General features: G+C 32.3%; 1 protein-coding gene across 1 annotated transcript; it reads left to right on the top strand.

The window, feature by feature from the left end:
- Nucleotides 1-9,570: 9,570 nt before the first annotated feature.
- On the top strand, nucleotides 9,571-11,109 carry LOC133702599 (probable BOI-related E3 ubiquitin-protein ligase 3). The gene is made up of 3 exons (XM_062126906.1): nucleotides 9,571-9,805; nucleotides 9,912-10,266; nucleotides 10,436-11,109. The coding sequence occupies exons 1-3, from the start codon at nucleotides 9,750-9,752 to the stop codon at nucleotides 11,045-11,047; spliced, it is 1,023 nt and encodes a 340-aa protein (XP_061982890.1). The 5' UTR covers nucleotides 9,571-9,749; the 3' UTR covers nucleotides 11,048-11,109.
- The last annotated feature ends 10,592 nt before the right edge of the window (nucleotides 11,110-21,701 follow it).

Here is a 21,701-nt window from a genome sequence, read left to right as displayed (position 1 = left end):
CCTCTTGGATGTATATCTGCAAAGCAATTTTAATGCCCATTTAGATTTTAACTACAAGAGGGTAACAAGAAAGTACAAATGTTTGCATTAGCTGTATCAGAACCTTCGCGCGGAAGTTGTAGGAAAAAATGGAAAGCAATAAAACACTCTGCATGCACGGTAATAAGAATCTTGTCCTTCTAGAACTCAGTTCTGGTTAATGGGTACCGGCATGAGTGAAGCAAGCATCTTCCTGCAAGCAAACAAGCATTTAGGAAATGAATGTGAATTGACTTGTCCTTGTCTGTAGAGCAAGCATATGGATGCACATGGAGACATAAAGGCAGAAAACAGTAGGAGCAAACCATATCAGAGCAAAAAAGAAAATCACAAGAGAAAAGCGACATGTATACTTTAAGCAGAATTTATCTTTCTTTTTTTCCCATTTATATTCAACCCACCCAGTCCTATTGATATCTCCTTCTCATCCTTCTTTCTTGCTTTACGTGTCTCATTCAATTTCTTGATAGTGAAATCACTTTTTCTTCAATTGTTCTTATATAAAAAGAACTGAGATTTTTGGAGGTGAATAATTAAATATTATAATACTAGAATATTTGTAATCTTAAAGAGATGGCTAGTAGTTAAAGGAGGTACGATAATTTCTTTGATTTTCTAGGTTTATATATATATATATATATAGCCGTCTTTAAGATTATTTGGAAAGAAAAAAAGGGGAAATACTTCTTATAATCAAATCCAAAAAAAAAAATCAATAATGTGTGTAAAGATAGAGAGAATCGTGTACCCTACACACCTTTACCAATTGGGTCCACAAATATGCATGATTAATGCATATATCTATACGTCCCTCTCACATTTCTAGCTCCTAACCTAACGGTCAAATTTTTGGCAGAGATACAAAGCTAACGCCTTTTCAAGTATGCCGAAGAGAAGTAAGGTATGTTTCCAATACAAGAAATAATGATGGTCCAACTGACCCTGGCGGGAAACATAACAGTACATAGCCATCACAACCAAACTCTGGCAACTCGAACAAATAAAAAAAAAGAAGACAGAAAAGTTAGTGCTTTTGCTTCTTAATAAACAAAAAAGCTCCCATTCTTCAACTACGTTTCTCTCTTTGAATTATTATATGCATTAATTTACAGAGAGAGAGAGGAGTGAGCTTGACATGTTCAAAGGGTTGGCTTTATTTGTTTGTGTGGGTGATGAATGAGATTCCCAAAAAGCAAAAACAAAGCCATGTAATGTACATGAGTGTGAGAGAGACATTGAGATTCTCATAATGTGTTGAGGGTTAAAAGGGGGGTGGAGATCACATGTAGAATACCCCCCTCAACTTTGAGTTGAATAGAAGAAAAGATGACTCCACGAAGAACAAACCAAGTCAAAATCATGCAATACATTTTGCCTTAAGAAGATGGGAAGCACAAACACACATGATTCCTCTTATATCCTCACCAATTCTTTCTTCTTTTTTTAGTATATTGTATTACTATTGTAGTACTGTCCTAATTTATCATGACAACATGCATCAAGCAATAAAGTAATTATCATCAAAATGTAAAATGGGTTGTGACCCAATATCTAATTAGATCTCCTTTTTTCTCCTAACTTTTGTTTTTTCTCTTTGCTTTTTATGTTTCTTTTTTCAATTTCGGTGGTGATTAAACGAAAGTGCAGTTGATATATGGTTGGCTTGATGCATGCAATAATAGAGCTAGAATAAAAGAGAAAGGTGAATATAGCATTAATCAATATCTATGTATCTACTTTACCTAATCTCCCTGTTGTGTGTTTCCTTTTCTCTATCAATTTTCTTCTCTCCCCTTTGTAATTTACGAAGCTTCAAGATAATTCAACTATTATTGAACTCAAATTTCTTAGTTTATTTTGTGGGATTGTCCTTGAACTTCACTAAAAGCTTAACTTCTAGACTCTACTCAGCAATTATAACATTATGGAAATATGGGAAAGGTATGGTCCAACCTAGAGTCCTTTCCACTCAAAGTTTTATCACCTAACAGTACTCTCTACCATGCCCCAACTGCAATTGCATCAAAAATATTAATTTCTCCTCAATCTTCATAGCTTCACACACACACACACACACACACACATATATATATATATATAAGGTGTCCTTAACTTAAGGCTAATCTTTAAAGCATTAAAGATGATTTTGAAATACCAATACAATGTAGCATGGCCTTGCTGTGTCTGTACGGCCTGCCTTATGCGGCGTATTATCTTATAATCGATCAGGCATTAGTTTCATGATATTGCCCATGTGGATATGATATCAAGACATTATTAGTATCGAATTGTATAGAGACCTGAGTTGGCATGGTTTAATTAACAAATGCCAAGTGATGCTACAGTGATTAAATGACTAATTGTTTGTCGTTTTGTTCCCTGAATTGAAGCTAATCTGCTTATTCTTGCCCCCATAAAAAATTTATATATACACAAATGAGCTAAGATCGACAAGGGAATTGAGTAAATTGGAACTTGATTGATATTTTAATTAATCAATTAAGAGGAGACCTCGTAGAAATTCACATTGTGTTGAATTTTCTACGTACTGCAGTGTGTAAAATTGCCATGTTCCTCCCGTTAATGTGCCTAAAATTAATAATTAAATACAAGCTCGGATCTATATGTATTAAGTAAGGAATGGTCTGATTAAATGTGTCTTTATTTTGATAATATCTAAACAAGAGGGTAGCGCTGTTTAGCCGTTTAGGGCATGGCACGAGTTGTCAAGAGAGATGCCGAACAAGCATTGATTTCTTCTTTTTAATTTTCCGAGTTACTCAACGGCGGGATCTCCACTTGATAGCTCTACTCATCAAAATACTTTCTCGTAATTTTATTCTGGCATTGTTTTTTTTATAACCCAGGTATTTCGTTGTTTTTTAAAATAGAAGAAACATATATAATTAAAACATGAAAATGAATATATATTTTTAAAATAAATATTTCTTCAAATTAACATATCTTCTCGGACACTATATATCCTAGAATTATTCTATGTGTATAGCCGCACGCAGACTTTGGTGTGGTGGTGTAGTCGATCGAGTAATTAATGAGACTTTGGATACTACATGGCGCCTAAACCGAAGGCTGCAGTTAGGCTGCATAAATATGGTCAAATTTGGATAGTACAGCTAGCTAGCTTCATTGAATTCATGGAAATTTCGAGTTGAAAAATGAATGGATTCGATTAAAACATGAATTCATTACTCAAACCGTGTTGTTTTACTAATTTGTTGTTGACTATTGAACGATCGACCGATATTGCCTAGTCCCTTTAATTAAAACCATCGATCCTAAACTCGTAGCTTTTAACAAGGCAGGCAGGTTGTCAAAAATTGTGAACTAAGTAGGTAAGATCACCTCTTCCCGATGAGCATGTAGCTCAACTGGCAAAAATCTCGAATTCAAACCTCTTTTATATAATAATAATAATAATAATAAAGAAAATGTGTTAGATGACCTCTCATCGTGGTCCCTCGTGGCTTGAATTTATGGAAGAAAATATTACACCAACAACAAACCCTAGATGTTATATAATCTTCGAGATGAATTATTCAATCTATACATCGGCTAAAATTCAGGTCGTGATTTTGAAAACTTGGAATCAGTTAGAGAATATTTGATTGTCAAACAACATATTTCGGTCGAGGTGTGGTAATGTCAAATGGGAATGGAATTCAATTCCATGAAAGTGTAGGCCCTGCATGTGGAAATCCGAGATCCTGCCTGAGAAAAAAATGCACGTCAAAAACGAATTTCATCAGGCTGGCTAATGGGTTGAAGAATTGGAAAATTGTTCTGTGGCAAGGTGATTGCTAAGACAGTCAAAAGGGACAGACACCAAATTCTAATTTAGAGCACAGACAATTATCAAGCCATGCATTTTGTCCAAGAGCTTTCGAGGTTATCAGTACTATTAATAATGTCTAAAATTTCCACGAAATTGACTTGCTTCATGCCGGCATACCACGACAGGAAGCAATTGCAAAATCCTATGAAACATGTTTGAAACGTCGTAGATGGACTGTGCCTTCTAGATTTTCTAACTAAGCCATTCAAAACTCTGTATTTGGTCATGTAATAGAGAATACAGATTGATTGCGACTTTGGAACTATGTGTGCATGTGACACTTACATTGGTTAGGAGCTAGCAGATAATTTCTTCCACTTGATCTAATTTATTGATGTCAGATTTCACAATTAAATTGTTTTCGATTAGGATTAATGATATTGTTGTTATAAAAAGTTGTTAAGATTGCCCATTATAGTGTGAAGCCTATGTATATAAGCCATGTAGGATATTCTCGCATGCATCAAGCAAATCATTTTTCATCAAATGACTTCTTTATTAGATTACTGACCAAGTTTGATATATTAGATAGTGTTTAATTATTATTATGAATTTTTTTAAAAAATAAAAGATAATTAGAACAAAAAAGACATATTTTCCTGTATATTCTTTTTGTTTTAAAATTACAAACATTCATTTAAAAATTGTTTCGCTGTCGATTGAGAAATCAACACCAAAAACTAAGTTAGAAATCAGCAGTAAAAACTGCATCGCTGTGAATTCAGAAATCGACAGCTAAACTATGTCGTTACCGATTTAAAAATCGGCAACCAAAAACTGCATCGCTACCGATTCAAAAAATAAAAGCCAAACTATGCTGCTACCGATGCATAAATCGATAGCCAAAAACTTTGCTGATGTCGATTCAAAAATCAGCAGTCAAAAACTTTATTGCTGCCGATTTGATGGTGGAGTCATTTTAGATTTACTTCTCTTTTTTTTTATGTTTACATTCTGTTTTAGTAACATTTATTTTATATGTATGTCTCGATCCTTCTAACCAAATATATTTATATCCTCACAATCTCAATCTCTTCTTCCTTTTCAAGATAGTAACAAAAACCTATCTTAGAGGGGAAAGTCACGGCAGGGGGGAGAGGCAGGGAGAAGAAAAGAAAGAAAAATCAATCCTCTTGTCACATTCTCTCTCTTTAAATACCTTGGTTGGTTGGGTTGGGTTTGGGTTGAATTTCAAGCTTGGTTTGTTAGGCCAAAACATGAGTCTTACAGGTTTATTTTGGATGCGCTGCATTGTGGATCAAATTAAAAAAATTAAGCATAATAAAAAAAATATAGGTCGTAAAGAACTATTTAATATTTTTATTAAACCGGGCCTAGCAAGTTAACCTTGAAACCTCTTGACCCGTCTCATTTTCTATCTTGTGTTTAAAATTAAACCGTAAGATAGTTGTCCCGACGTGACCTAATCGACTTGGATGATTCAAAGGCATCCTAGCCGACCAAGAAAAAAAGTACAAGGGTTTAAAATCAAGTCGCGTAAGAGTTGTCTTGATGTAATCTAATCGAGTTGACATGTTTAAAAGTAATCCAAATGATTGTTAAACAAAATTTGATGATGAAATTGAGAAAAAAATGATAAAAAAAAAGGAGTTTGATTGTTTATATGAAATTGATTCCTTAAGAAGTAATAATTTGATAGTATAATAGATTGTATGGTATAGTTTATGAGTGATTAAAAATATATTTTTTTTATGTTGTACTAAGGCAATGCTCTTTGATTAACTTCTTACAAATTAAATTGGATTTCTATCTATTGAGCTATAAAAAAAATTACTTAGAATTCGTATAGTTTATATTTCTCATCACCTATTTCAAGGTATTGACAAAGAATACGATTTGTAAATATCATGCACATCAAAAATAATATATTTTGATAAAATATTATAATAATGCTAAATTTATCCAATAAATCACCTCTAAATCACTCTTTTTTTAATCAATTTATGGGATTGATATGTGTCAAAATATTATTGGCTCACTCATCCGGTACGGGATTTTCATGAAAATCGGTTCTTAGATGAAACCAAATCAAATGGTGATCAACGTTGTTATCATGATCATATATCATCAAGATTTATTAAATCTTGATCAACAAACTTGAACGTTACCATAGTAAAACCAGCTGGGAAACAAAACAAAACGACAACTCCATTGATCTATCCCAGCATCATCATGGCAGACTCTGCCAAATCTTGGCCAACGTTTCCCATGCGACCCTCCTCGATTTAATTAACAGCGTAGCTTATCTTAAAAATTAGTTAAATTTAAATACGTCAAGCTAGCTGGCCAAATTTAAATGGTATTTAGTAGAAAGGAAATTGAATTTTTTTATTTTAAATTAATTTTTTATATTTTTAAATTATTTCATTGTATTAATATCAAAAATAAATTTTAAAAATTAAAAAATATTATTTTAATATATTTTCAAAAACCACTTCACAAAAATCTTCCATTATTTTCCAAACATCCGCTTGATTACCATGCAGCCAAGACAACATTCATCTCTCTCTCTCTCTCTCTCTCTCTCTCTCTCTCTCTCTATATATATATATATATATATATATATATATATATATATATATATCTGGGTAAATACCGTACCCCTAACTTTAACCCCCACACAACGGCCGCTCGTTAAAGTTCTTCCTTTTTTAACAAAAAAAAATCCAATCTCCATTGGGCCCCACTACTGCCATGCTGGCAATCATGCATGGTCCCATCTTTTTTCTCTGTGCAAATGTGGTGGAACATGGACCTCCTTCAACTCTGCCCCCACTCGTCTATTTGTGGACCCTACTTAATGCTTGCGTGGCTGTCCATGGCAGCCTCATTCGGCTGGGGGTTTCGTGGATGCGCAGATTAAGTAATTTAAATATTTATATAATTTAAGAGATTTAAATTTAAAAATATATATATCTTAAAATAATATTATTTTAAATTAACTCGAGTTAATCTATTATTTAATTTTAAGATTGAATTTAATAACTTTAATTTATCATGAATGTATAAATTTAAATCTCTACCAGAAGCTCTTTTTTTTTTATTATTATTATTAATTTAGAGTAAACCTTAAAGTAATCTTCAATAATCTCTATCAAGTCCACAAAACATAACAAATAAAGACAAGTTCATTGTGAATTGCATAGATATTATTTAACTATTTTATCACTACAGTGTAATTATTATTTTGCTTTTTCTAAAAAAATTAAATGTCTTAGTCCTCGAGATAGTTTAGTTTTTTATATAACACATTAATCATTGAAGGATTAACCAAGAGTATAAGTATTCTTTCAAATTGCAAGCACAATAAAATTACTTAATCACCCTCCAAGTTAAAAAAAATAATTAAACTACACATAGAAGTATTTCTATCTTTTCATTTTTTTTAATACAATAAAATAAAAAATTTACCCTTGAGAACAATTTGATCTCTTAATAAAAATTAATTATTATTTAAATAAGAAAGGTTGTTAGGTGTGTGCGGTGCCCATGCACTTCAGGCGGTGTGGACAACATTTTCTAATGGCAAAAAATTCTCTTCCACTGTGTTGTTTGAAGCATTATTATGTTATTTTCTTGTTGGTGCAACGCATGTAAACAATATTGGTGTGGTTTATCGCTTGTGAGGCTTTTTTTTTTTCTTCTTTTCTCACTCCTCCGTGAAAGTTATAGTTTGTTTTTTTTTATTATTGATACTTCAACTTCAATTCTTATTCTTTTGATTTTTGATTTTTTTTCTTGGTTTTTTTGTAAAAGTTTTATTTATTTTCAATTTCATTCTTCAATCCTAGTTTGTCATTTTTTTTTCAATTTGGTCCTCATTTGTTTTATTTTTTTGGCTTTTTGTTAAAGTTAATTTTATTTTTAATTTCACTATCCGATGAAAGAAAATTGTAAGTGCCCTTTAATTTATTTTTTATTGTAATTTTTATCCTTATTTTTTATTGTGGTGTTTGACATTGTGGTGCATGATACTTTTCAAAAGTTTTTTTCCACATCAAAATAATTTTTTAATATATATTTTTTTATATCAGCACATCAAAATCATAAAAAAAACATTAAAAAAATATCAATTTGTTGTTTTTTTAAAGACAAATACACTTTTAAAAACACACATGAAAGCACAAACTACCGCATTTCCAAACAATCTTAGATTTTCATTTTAAAAAAATTAACTATTATTTAAATAAGAAAGGTTGTTGGGTGTGTGCGGTGCCCATGCACTTTAGGCGGTGTGGACGACATTTCCTAGCGGCAAAAAATTACATTCCATCGTGTTGGTTGAAGCATTATTATGTCATCTTTTTATTGGTGCAGCGCATGTAAACAACATTGGTATAGTTTATCACTTGTGAGGCTTTCTTTTTTTTCTTCTTTTCTCACTTCTCCATGAAAGTTATAGTTTGATTCTCTTTATTATTGATACTTCAACTTCAACTCTTATTCTTTTGATTTTTGATTTTTTTTCTTGGTTCTTTTATAAAAGTTTTATTTATTTTCAATTCCATCCTTTAATCCTAGTTTGTCTTTTTTTTTTCAATTTGGTCCTCATTTGTTTGATTTTTTTTGCCTTTTGTTAAAGTTAATTTTATTGTCAATTTCACTATCCGATGAGAGAAAATTGTAGGTGCCCTTTAATTTATTTTTTATTGTAATTTTTATCCTTATTTTGACATTGTGGTGCTTGACATTGTGGTGCATGATACTTTTCAAAAGTTTTTTCGCTTGAACATATATCAAAATAATTTTTTAATATATATTTTTCAAGACAAATACATTTTTAAAAAGCACATAAAAGCATAAACTAACACATTTCCAAACAAACTTAGAATTTCATTTAAAAAAAAAAGAAGAAAAATACACTTCCAATACCTCAACATAGTTTTTATGAAAAAAATAATAATAAAGGCCCACGGCATAGAAGTGCAATGTCTAGTTTATTTCTAGACGTGAAAAGAGGGCTCCGCGGAAACCTTTTTAAAGAACTCAATTTAAATTAAAAAAAAATCTCGGAAACTAAATAAATAATTCATGTATAGTCAGGTAGTTAATTCGAGATTAACCCTTTTTTAAGACAAAAGGTGGAGGAAGGATAAATAGTAAAAGAAGAACACCACCATTATCTCCGGTTACTGTGAATAGCGGCTAATTTCCGGAATTAATCCTGGTAATTCGCTGTAAATATGGATTGACGGCGTTTGTTTTTTTCTTTTTTTGGTTAAGGATTGACCGCGTTTGTTGGTGGTGGAATTGAAGTAAAGTAGAAGGCGGAAAGGGTCATTACCTCTTTCATGGTAAACGAATCCTAAAACAGAACATTATGAGAGTATTTGGTAGCGTGATTTTTTTAAAAATAATTTTTTGTATTAAAATATATATTAATAATATTTTTTATTTTTTAAAAATAATTTTTTGACATTAACACGTTAAAACAATTTAAAATATATTAAATTTTAACAAAAAAAAAATTTTAAATTTTTAAAAAATACAATTTATTACGTGTTTTCAAACGTATTCTACAGTCTACACCTCTAGAGATGAAAATATACTAGTGAGTGTGGGTAGATTTTATTCTTTTCTTTTTTATCTCTCTGTTTTTTTGTAAATAAAATTAATTTCTCTCACCAAACCAAACCCTAAATAAACCCCACCACACAGCCTTTCCACCTCTATTGCATGCCCATTTTGTAAATTTCTTTCTCTCTTATTGTTCTCTTCTCCTCCTCTCTAAAAACCAACCCTCCAGCCAGAAAGAACAAGAAAGAAAGAGCCTGCCTTTCTTATAACGAGCAGAGACAGCAAGAACGCATAGATCGTTCTTCTTATTCATCTTCTTATGGCTGTTGAAGCAAGGCACCTCAATCTCTTCCCTCCTCAACTCATAAGCAGCAGGTTGGTTTTGGTACCCTTTTGGCCTATCTACACACACATGTTTCAAAGACTTTGCTCTTACGAGTGTTTGTATCATCTAATGCTGCTTTGTATGATGAATTTGCAGGGAAATAACGAACCCCATTGAAGCAAATACAAATATGTACAACACCCAAATGGGATATGGTGTGCCATTATCAGGAGGAACTACAACGACAACAGCTGATACACTTCTTCCTATGTACAGTTCTGTGATCACTGATTCAATCTCCCATAAAACACCAATCAAATCAGACAGTGGTCTCACTTACAACGTCCCTGTACAAAGAAAGCGCCCAAGAGACTCTATCAATCCTCTCCTCTCATATCCAACTCTAGTACAATCCAATAAGACTTGCGCTCCCTTCTCCTTTCTTGGCCAAGACCTCTCTTTTCAGATCCAACAACAGCAATTAGACATCGATTGCCTTGTTTCTCAACATGTAAGTTCATCACTTCATTAAAATCACAATTCTATTCACCTTCTTTTCTCTTTCTTTTTCTTTTTATGATTAGCATATTGCATTGCCCTATTGCCAATCTCATATTGTATATATTTACTTTAGCATAAGTTGTATTGATGTTTTTTTTTTTTTTGTTATTTTGTTTTAGATGGAGAAAGTAAGGATGGAGATAGAAGAGAAGAGGAGGAGGCAAGCAAGGAGGATAATAGAGGCAATAGAGACAGGGATGATGAAGAGATTAAGAGCAAAGGAAGAAGAAATTGAAAAGATAGGCAAATTGAATTGGGCCCTCGAAGAGAAAGTCAAGTCTTTGTGCGTAGAGAACCAAATATGGAGAGACTTAGCACAATCCAATGAAGCAACAGCCAATACTCTACGTTCCAATCTTGAACAAGTCCTTGCAGCACAGGTTAAGGAAGACCGCACCCTTGGTGCAGGATTAGATGATCAGACAGCAGCATTATTGGACGATGCCCAATCATGTTGTGGTAGCAATGGTGGTGATGGTGATGATGGATGGGAAGAAAAAGTGTCGGAGAGGTGCACGTTAGCAAATGGGGCGCAGGACAATAATGGTGCAGGTCCAAGGGGTACAGGGACAAGTAGTTGGTTGTGCAGGAACTGTAACAAGGCAGAGTCTTGTGTGTTGCTGTTGCCTTGTAGGCATCTGTGCTTGTGTACTGTTTGTGGGTCAAGTCTCCATACTTGCCCCATCTGTAAAGCCACCAAGAATGCTAGTGTCCATGTTAACTTGTCATGAACAAAACCAAAATACCCTAAAAAAGAAGAAGATAAATTTCAAGAAAACAAAAATTTGTCTAACCTTTTCCTTTTCTTGCTTTCATTATTACCAGTAACTATTCTTCTGTTGGATTTTATAATCTTTTCCCACCGCATTCCTTGCCTTGTTTGTCAATTTTTCCCGCAAGGTGGACAAATTACTTAGTGCCTAACTTTCCAATCGGAAATCATTACAAAATGATAGTAAGATAGCACCCAAAAATTCTTACAAGGAAAGATAAGAACCCTACTTTTGTCCGATTTCTTTTCATCTTGGATGCTTCCTACCAAGTTAATGCTTGTATCATTGTAGAAATTGGTGTTCAATGGTTAAGTTCCTTGCAATTTATGTGGTTATCATTTTTGCAACGTCTCTAAAAAAAACAACATGCATGCGTAGCAAGCAAGAGTGTTTGCATTAATTTGACCAATTACTTAATTTTGTCGACCTTTCAATTAAATTAGACTATAAATCAAATGCACTTAATTATAATTGTTCCTCAAAACCTTCACTCAAGTTCGGAGCCATTAAATTTCTTGGGTTAATCAAATATTAAAAAAATATAAAAATCTCTATCTTAAATTATTATCTAAAAGTAAAAATCAGATACCTCATGACTGTAAAATTAAACCTTACTGTATCTCCACCATGTAATTATGAAAGTCTCCTGTATATTTGGAAAAAAATAATTATTTTTAAGTTGAAAATGGACAAAGTGGCGTATTTTAGCAAAGATGGCGAGATAGAGGCGCAAGTTAATGAGGTAGTTTCGGAGTTGAAGCAAAAAAGGAGGGAGGGAGAGGTGGGGACATGGGTATCGTCAAGTGGGTCCCAGACTCGTAGGCTACGCATCTACTACTAGTACAAGAGAGACCAGACAGGGAACTCATCCAGGGTTAACTGCGTTGAGCGTGGGTAACACGCGTGGAAAGTAAAGCGTGAGGTCAACGAGAAAGTGAAAGAGACAGGTGCGAGGCAAAAGCTGACACGTATGACGCGCGCAAATGTCGCTGTTAATGTGCAGGGGACTGTGACTGGCAGCAACGGTGGTGGCACTATTATAATATATGCTCTCCTCCCTCTTTTCTTTTCCAATCTCTCTCGTGCACACACTTTTCATTAAAAATATATATATATATATATATATTATATTTTCTCTCTTGTTGATATTTTGAAAGATTTGTCCCACTTGAAATATTTTCTTCTCTAGATATTTTGAAAGAATATATTTAAAACAATATTATTTAAATTTTTTTATAAAAATCTTAAATTTTTTTTATTTTAAATTGATTTAAATTAAGTTTGATTAATAAATAACTCAGGTTTTAAAATAGATCATAAGCTGGATTAAATTTAATAATTTTAACTTGAATTCTAAAATATTAATTGTGGGTATTGAATATATTTTCACCTACTTAATAACGCAATTATCATGCATTTGTTGGTCCATATTTATAACCAATGGTGGTGCCTTATTGAAAACTCTATGTCTTATATTGTGTTAATCACATAAAATAATCAAGGTTACAATGTATTTGTTAATAATTTTAGTAGACACAATTAAATTATCAAATACACTTCTAGAAACATAATAAATTTATCATAAGTAAATTCGAATTATAATTATTCACTCATGAGGATAAAAAGAATTTCAATTATAAAAAGGTATGTCTACAACACAATATAAAGTTTTTATTTATTTTTTGGTTCTCTTATGACAACAAATACTTAATTTGGGGCTATCAAGATTATTTGAACAAAATTTATTCATAAAATACAAGTAATTTCATCTTATTTAAAGATCATAGATTTTATAGAAATTATCACAAGCAATTAAATTTTTGAAATTAAAATAGAAAAATGAAAACCACATTGAATGGTTGAAAAAGCTTAAGGCCTGTTTGAAAATATAATAAAAATTACTTTTCAAAGTATTTTTTCTTGAAATATATAAAAATAATATTTTTAAAAAATTTATTTTTGACATTAGTATATCAAAATAATTTAAAATATCAAAAATTAATTAATTTTTTTTAAAAATAAAATACAATTACACCAAAACACCAACCAAACAATCAAATAAGACTGTTATTTTTTTATTTTTTAAAATTATTTTTAATATTATCATATCAAAAAATATCAAAAAAAATAAGAATTAATTTACGTCCATCCGAAAACGGCCAAATGAGAAAGCAAATAGATGACAAGAAAAAAGAAATGACAGTACAAATAATCTGCCACAACCGTATGATAATAATATTTTTTAAAAAAATTTACGTCCTTTGATTAAAAAAATGAGAAATTAGATGACGAGGACGACGGTAGTTTGAATTGAATTGAATGGGTGGCAGGCAAGGAACAGGCAGAGGCAGAGGGGTTAACGTGTAAGATTTGTTTGAAAGTTGTGAGGTAAGCAAGGTGGTGGTGGCAACTGGTGACCGTTGATTGATGATGACGATGAGTTGCTGAATTCAATGAGGCATGGTTGATGACAATAAATCCGGGAGATTACCTAAGAAATGGGTTGGATTGTTGAATTATTACATCAATGTGTGAAAATTGATCAATTTTGAATAATCTATTTTTATTAAAATAATATTTTTATTTTTTTATTTTTTTATTGCTGATTTGATTGGATATAAAATAAGTTTAGTGATTTATTAAAAACTTATATTGCTTATTTATTATCTTCTTACTACATTGTTGATATTATTTTTGCCACCAATTTATTTTAAATCATAATCTTCATGTGCGGTGTTAAAAAACAAAGAAAAAATAATACATGATTTCATGTATCTATTATATTATTCTTTTGGACTAATTATTCATTATATATTAACAAAACTTCAAAATACATATAAATAAATAAAAACTCATTACTACAAAGAAATTACATTTTCGCTCTTTAAAGGAAAAAATAGGATTTCTTGATTTAAGAGGGAATTGGTCTTTTTCAATTGCCTATTTATCATTAAATGATTGTCAAAGGGCATATACATCTTTTACATCTTTTTAAAACAATAAAATAACTAATTTACTTCCTAAGATTAATAAAAATAAAATAAAAACTGTTGTTTAGAGGTATTTATATCTTTTTATTTTTTAAAAAACAGTAAAGAGATTTTTTTTCCATTGAAATAAAAAATAAGACATACATCTAAGAGCATTTTTATCCTTTTACAAAGGTTTTTTTTTATTTCCTTATTCCTAGAGGGTATTTTGGTCTTTTATGTTAAGTAATTAATTTTTATATTCAAAAAGTTTTTTTAGTATTTTTAAATCATTTTGATACACTGATGTCAAAAGTGAGTTTTAAAAAATAATAATAAAATATTATTTTGATGTTTATCCAAGTAAAAAATATTTTAGAAACAACATGTAATATACTTTCAAATACCTTTTTTTTTCCATCAAGAAACATAAAAAGAAGAAAAGAAATAATGGGATTTTGAAGGGACGGATTAATACCAAAGGAAATATATTAAAATCACATTGGAAAGAACTCCAATAATGGTCTCCCTCACTTGGGAATAATACATGGCAGCAAGCAATAATAGTCCTCTCTCTGCCTCCATAAGAGGAGGTCCCTATTCTCCAAGTTGTTTACAAGTCGTCTTCAATAGCATTCAGGCATTTCTGCTCCATACCAAACCTTCAAGATTTTCCAACTAATCAATGGACCAATTCTATTAAAATTTTGTTCGATTTCAGAGACAAGAGCTTTTCAAGGGGCCCACCTAACACCTTCAAAAAATCCAAACCTAGCATTTAATAGGGAGAAAGTAACAAGGACATCACAAAAATAATAGGAGATGGATTTTGATTTTGATTTTGTTTGTAGGATCTTTGAGGCCTTGTTAGTGGGTCCCTCCACAAGACTAGGACCATCTGTCCCTTTATGACCGGCATGCATGCCCTCCCCTAAAACACATGAATCTGATTCCCACTACTCTCCTCTTAATTACCCTTGTTAATTAACTTGTGTTAATTAATACTTGTTTTCCTTATTAATTAAAAGCTGTGGTTTGGACTCTGGACAGTCCATCCATCCCTAGACAGACATTTTTTATTGCCTGGTTTCTGATCAGGATCCCTGTGCAAATTAGATTAACATTGCTCATCCATTTTCTAGGGCTAAATGAACTTGCCAATTTTAAAAGGTATAATCTTAGCCTAGGAATCCAATCAAATGTTGGACACCATTTTTTTTTTATATTAGGAAACGAAATAATTCCTCTGTTATGTTTGCTTCCCCAAAAAAAAATCAATTTCCTTGTCTAGGGTTTGTTTACGGGCGCAATTGAAACATCATAATAGTCACGGGTGGACATGACATACGGATTCAAATCCGGTCAAAAATTTCTGGTTTTTAATCGGGTCATATTAAATTAACTCTTTTTTATTTATTATAAAACCTAGCTCAGGCTAAATCTTGAATTATCTAGGTCTTAAATTAGATCGAATCAGATATATTACCCCGTAACAAACATAATATTAATATCAATTAATATGCTTTGGAAAAACTTCTCCCAAATATCTTCTTGTTTTTTCCCCCTCGATAAGAATATAATTGTTGTTTTATGCTGAAAAAAATGACATCAATCCATTCTTTATCATAAATCATGGTAAGCACTGTTAATGAGCTCCATCGTATCTTTTGTCATTTTCCATTCACTCATTCACATAGGTATACTCACCTGTCCTGATTGTATGACAAATGATATCAAAATACAATAATGTTTGTCCAAATTATTCAATGAATTATCCACACTAAGCCCATGAAACTGACCAATTTGTTTGATACCACGACTCTATATTGTCTCTTCCTTGAATCTGTAATCAAATCCATCTGCCGTATACATTTTTGATTTCTCAAAAGAATATCATATAAAAAGATAGGTACAATTTATAGTCCACTTCAATGAAATGTCAATATAATGAATGGCACTCCCTCCAATTGTCATCAATAAGAACATTTGGTTGCCATCACACTTTGTCATGCACACCATCTTTTTTTTAAGCGTGGAGGTTGGCTAGAAAATTAATATTCTCATCATTGTTGTGATTCTTGTGGCGTATTCGTCACGGGTAGAATAAGGTAGTTTTGATTACTGTTTCGAGATAAAAACAATAAAAATTATATATAAGATGGATTAAAAAATATATTTATTTTTATTTTTTCAGCTAAATATGTTTATGTCTCTTCGTATCCATCATTATTATCGTAAGAAACCAACCAACTAAACAAAACCTAATTGTTTTTCTTTATATACATGTCCTTCCTTGTGTAAGCATCGAGAATTATTGTGAAAGCTAGCATAGACCATGTTTTGAGCTTAATTTGCGGTTAATCAAAGCTAAAAAAACTCAAACACATTGCGTAAAACAACAGCTATTTGGGGATTGTTTAAGAACATTTCTAAGGTTTTTGTTTTTTTTTTCAATTGCTTGAGTATACATATATCTGATTATTCTTAATTTGTTTTCTAACCACACGTTAGAAAACTAGTTAAACCTAGAAATTTGGACATCATGGACCCTTAACATGTCGGCTTCCGATGATCCCATTTTCAAAGTATTAGTTTGGCTGTTCATCACAGGAATGATTTATTATCATTGTTGTTATATGTAGGATTTGTTGACATGAGCATGACAATTAAAAACATATGGCTTAGAATTAATTAATCGTAGGGATTTTTTTCATTTAACTTTCAGCCAAACCACAAACCAACACGGTTTTTATTATAGAAATGAATTCTTAATTAAAAGAAATCTTGCTAATTGAGAAAGTCAAACTGTGGATCACACCAATTAAGCACAAAATGGGAGGGTATTAGGGCATAATTAGGATAATGGGCCCCCCATATACTGTACCCTGAGAAATATATTCGATAGTGACAGTGTAACACTTGATGGTTTTTTAAACTAGATTGCATCCTAGTAATATTATACAATAAAGGTGTTAAAAATTGGTATCTTTAAAGATAATTGGGATTGTCAAAGGGGGAATTAAATATTAATTAATTAATTGATTAATTGTTGTCAAATGGCAAGCATCATGGTGTTTAATTTGCTTGAGTTGTTGTGCATTGCACATTGGAATATCCCTTAACCCAAAGTTTTCAATGCTAATCTTTACCGAAATCAACAACCGAAATATATATATATATATATATATATATATATATATATATATAGAGAGAGAGAGAGAGAGAGAGAGAGAGAGAGAGAGAGAGAGAGAGAGAGAGAGAGAGAGAGAGAGAGAGAGAGAGAGAGAGAGACACCGCGACATCACCCAATGAAAAAGATAAGTGAATAAATAAACAGCTGCTAGCTAGCCCATCTTCAATGCTTAATTTTGGTCCCCTTGATTTACTTTAGAATCGCACGTCCATTTCATGTGGGTCGTCATATTCCTCCCTTTAACCCCTCCTATTTCACCACCATTTCATGTCACAAGAATAAATAAATAAATACCATATGCTAAACTTGTGAAGGTGAGTTTCTTTATATATGTAACAGTAAGCTCGAATTCATCGTCACGGCTCACGAACACACAACGCATACAGCCAACCAAATGCCGACGATGAGGACAGTGACACTTGAGCCGATGGCTTTTCTAAATGTTTTTTGGGTTTTTCTGAGGACAGAAAAAAGAGAAGCCAGCCCTAGTAAGTATCTAGGGGTCCATGCGTTCTGTTGTGCCTTTATATATATATATATATATATCCTTTTGTTTTAAAGGGTTAATTTGAGACTTCATGTAAAAGAAGAGATGGGAAATTTGTGTCGTATAAGCCGTCCACTTTGGTGATATAAACCATATAGTAATATTCCACATGTATTATTTTCAGTCGAGGTGGGGTTGCCAGAGTAATATATACACAGTACAAAGCATAGAATAAGGATCCCAATCAAGAGAAGGCAGGAATGGGGGCCATGATGGGAACCCTAACTTTCTTACCTTGTGAAAGGGGGCAGTACTCATGCGTCTGTCCATCATCTTGGAATTGATTTTGTTGCTTGCCTTTTCTTCTCACTTGCTAGTGATACATTTTTATCTTTGTACCTGAGGGCCCATGCATATATAGCACAACAAGCCATCGGAGAAGGCAAGGTCAAACTAGAATGAGATGGCTCAAAAGTACCATCTCTTAACAACCGTGCATCATTGTCCCAGCCCAACAAGATTACATGGTGAAAACTGTTACAAATAAAAGAATTTCTTAGGGTTCCATGTCGACAAAGTGCTTAATAGTTAAGATTAGTATAATGCTTACAGCCCATTTTGTTGACACCAATGGCCATATGCTGGCTAAAAATAAATGTAGACGAACCGCTATATATTTCGGAGTTTACAACACAAACTAACCTAAATTGACCAACAAGCTAGGGTTTTGCCAATGCATCTTTAACTCCAATTATGCACCTCCTCATCCTAGCTAGCTATAAGACCGGTGAAGGGTAATACTAATGGGAAATACGCTCATTTTCTTTTTGAAAAGGCATGGTGGGGTCAAGTTAAGAATCCACAACACCCCAAAAGAAAGAAGGCATGAGGCATTATTCACTCAGAAATCACATCTCACACGATGAATGAGTGAAAGGATTTTTTTCCCTTTGTGGGAATTCCAATGACCTGCCATGAGTCTACTTTACGTGGATGGATTTGGTGTGATGGGTGGTGGAGTAGGGCAAAAGATAAAGACATTATTTATTTCAATTTTGATATGGATGAAACATTGAAAAGAGATTAAAGAAACATGATCGAATTCACATATATGTATAAAGTAAAGGAACAATTATAACTGTTGCAACTATTTTTTTTTCTTTCTTTCTTTCTAGGTTCTCGATAGATTTGCTGTGGAAGTGAAAACATGAGCTCCCCCCACTAGCGAAATATATCCATGTGCCATGACCATCGAATCTCTCTCATCCCATTAATGGGGTCTTGGAGATTGTGGTTGCAGACCCAACACCCCCATCTTTGGTAAAATCATTGTGCTCGCTTCCCTTCCCTGATATCCATAGGGCACTTTATCTAAAGTGCTGCAAATAGTTCTTTCTTGTCTACATTAGGCACCACCACTGAAAAGCTAACCACTAAAACCATCCATGTTAGCTGGCTTGATGAGGAGGTAAGTGGGCAAACACGATAACTAGCATAGAATTGATTTTCCATGTGGATGGATATGAGTGAACAGACATGGGATTGGACCAACCGACCAAGTACAGAGACCTAAAATAATAAAAAAAAGTGATTCCCAATGCTATATACCAAGGACTGATCAGAGAGATGACTTGTACTATGTTTTATATCTTTTTTCTCCTATTTCTCTACCCCCATTTCAAAGTTTCACCTTCTCAAAGCTGAAAGTGAAATGCTCGATAGCTGTTGAATGGGAGGTGACATGACAAAGAATCAGCTCACACATTGGACCGAATAAATGGATGACATATCTGGTAATATTACCAACACGGGGAGTGCATGATATGGTGCCATCACCAGTTCATTGCACAAAATATGGGGATATATATTGGGCCTACCAGCAATGGATCTGCCATTAGAGCTTGTCGTCTAAGAAAATTGGATCCCATTTGCATGATCAAGGTCCTAAAATAGTCCGTGTTAATATAGGCATATATATCAAGTACCATTATTCTATTAGTTGAAGTGCGCCAAACAAGTTCCAAAAAGGACCGACCTCAATTGATCTGATCAACACAAGCACTCCTAAAATTGACTAACTAGTTCTTAATCTAATACTATAGCGCTATTGCCCCGTCTAATCAGTCTATAACTCAAAATTAATGGAGGATCAATGCAAATCAAAAGGATTACATCAAGCACTAATACCTTCAAATATTCAATAATATCGTATTGGACGGATCATATTACTTTGGAAATGGGATTTCTTCCACTTTTGTGACTTTATTTTTTTGATAAGAATATGATATTTGGATGCTTTATATTTCATTGTAGCAGCAGGTGCCACATGTTCTCAATTGACATATATAGCGAGGAGAGAAAACCATTAATTGAAGGAGATTAGTTAGATGTCATTTCAGATGTGCTCATCTGCCCCCATTTCCCTATCAACCATAAAAATAAGGTTATCATGTATTTTTACAAGACAGGAAATCCAGCTTATAAACCATTAGCATATGTTTTTATGCTCTTCTTAATTTTAGATGAATGTATATGATGTTATTGTGCACATGTATCATGAGTTGAGCACTTACAGTTTAATATCATACAAAATCTTTGTCCCGTGCTATGTAATGGAACATGTTAAAAAAATATCTAAGCATTGCTAATATTTTTCTAATAACAAAAAAAACTTTTTAATAGTGCAGAGGCTGATCAAATTTGACCTCATTGATTTTATGGGTGCAAAACAACTCAGATAATTGGTAAAAATATAGTTTAACTCATAAAAATTCAAGCTAACATCCTTTTAAAAAAATATTAAAATTGCAACATATTGAATTTACCTGAGTCAACCCGTCAAATCTACAACCTGGATCATGAGATCATGATAATCCCATATAAAATAAATCAAAACAAACTATAAAACTCAATTATCAATAAACTCGTTGTTGAAGAATGAAATTAAAAGCAATTTTAAAAAAATAGAAAAAACAACCTGATTTAACTTGCCAAACCCGCGATTCAAATAATAAGACCATGATAACTTTATAGAAAGTAAACAAATTATAAAGCTCAATTTTTAATAAACTCATTGTTGAAGGATGAAATAAAAAAAATCAATATAAAAACATGACACAACAAAATGACCTGAGTTTTAACCCGCAAAACAAGTGACCCAAGTCTTAAGACCGATATAACCTCATGGAAAGCAAACGTTCTGAAAAAAATCATGAGGTTTGATTCCTATTCAATTTAATATTGAAGGATGAAGTTGAAAAAAAATACCAATTAAACAAAGATAAAAAAACTCAAGTCAACTGGGTTAACTCGTGAAACTCACGACCTGAGTCGTGAGACAGAGATAACTCATAGAAAGCAAAATAAAATAAATTATGAAGTCTAATTCTTGATCAACCCAATATTGATAGATAAAATTGAAAAACAATGCCAATTAAAAAAAGATAAAAAAAACTCGAGTAAACCAAATTAACTTGTCAAACCCGTGATACTGGTCATAAGACTACGCTAACCACAAAGAAATCAATTCATAATAAATTATAAAGTCCAATATCCAATAAATTAAATGTTGAAGAATGGGATTAGAAAAAGAAACATAGGTTTAGAAAAAAAAACTATTGAATTGAATAATGTTTTATGAGCTTGTGCACAATGAAAGTACCACCTCTTTTAGTTTTTTCTTAACTAGACATGGTCCGTGCTATGCTCCGGGGTCGAATTATTATTCTTTTGTTAAAAATATGTTGAGGTGCCATAAGCGTATATCAAAGAAGGGAAGAAAAATTGCAACTCAAGCTATACATAATTAAATATGAAAGGATAAAATTGGGTAAAAAACAAAAAAAAAATCGATTCGAGTCAATCAAAGTTAGTATGACAAACTTGCAACCTGTATAATAAGAGGAGAGCAAAACCAGGTTAACCCTTGACTCAAGTTATGAGATTGAGATAATTAGATAAAAA

This window comes from Populus nigra, chromosome 9 (genome assembly GCF_951802175.1).
Source record: "Populus nigra chromosome 9, ddPopNigr1.1, whole genome shotgun sequence".
NCBI lineage: Eukaryota > Viridiplantae > Streptophyta > Magnoliopsida > Malpighiales > Salicaceae > Populus > Populus nigra.
Note: the sequence above shows the minus strand (reverse complement) of the source record. Positions and strands in the feature narration are given on the sequence as shown.

Coding starts and splice junctions, on each gene's coding strand:
- LOC133702599 (XM_062126906.1), top strand. CDS start 9,750: ATGGCTGTTGAAGCAAGGCACCTCAATCTCTTCCCTCCTCAACTCATA. Junction 9,806..9,911: donor CCTCAACTCATAAGCAGCAG/GTTGGTTTTGGT, acceptor ATGAATTTGCAG/GGAAATAACGAACCCCATTG. Junction 10,267..10,435: donor ATTGCCTTGTTTCTCAACAT/GTAAGTTCATCA, acceptor ATTTTGTTTTAG/ATGGAGAAAGTAAGGATGGA.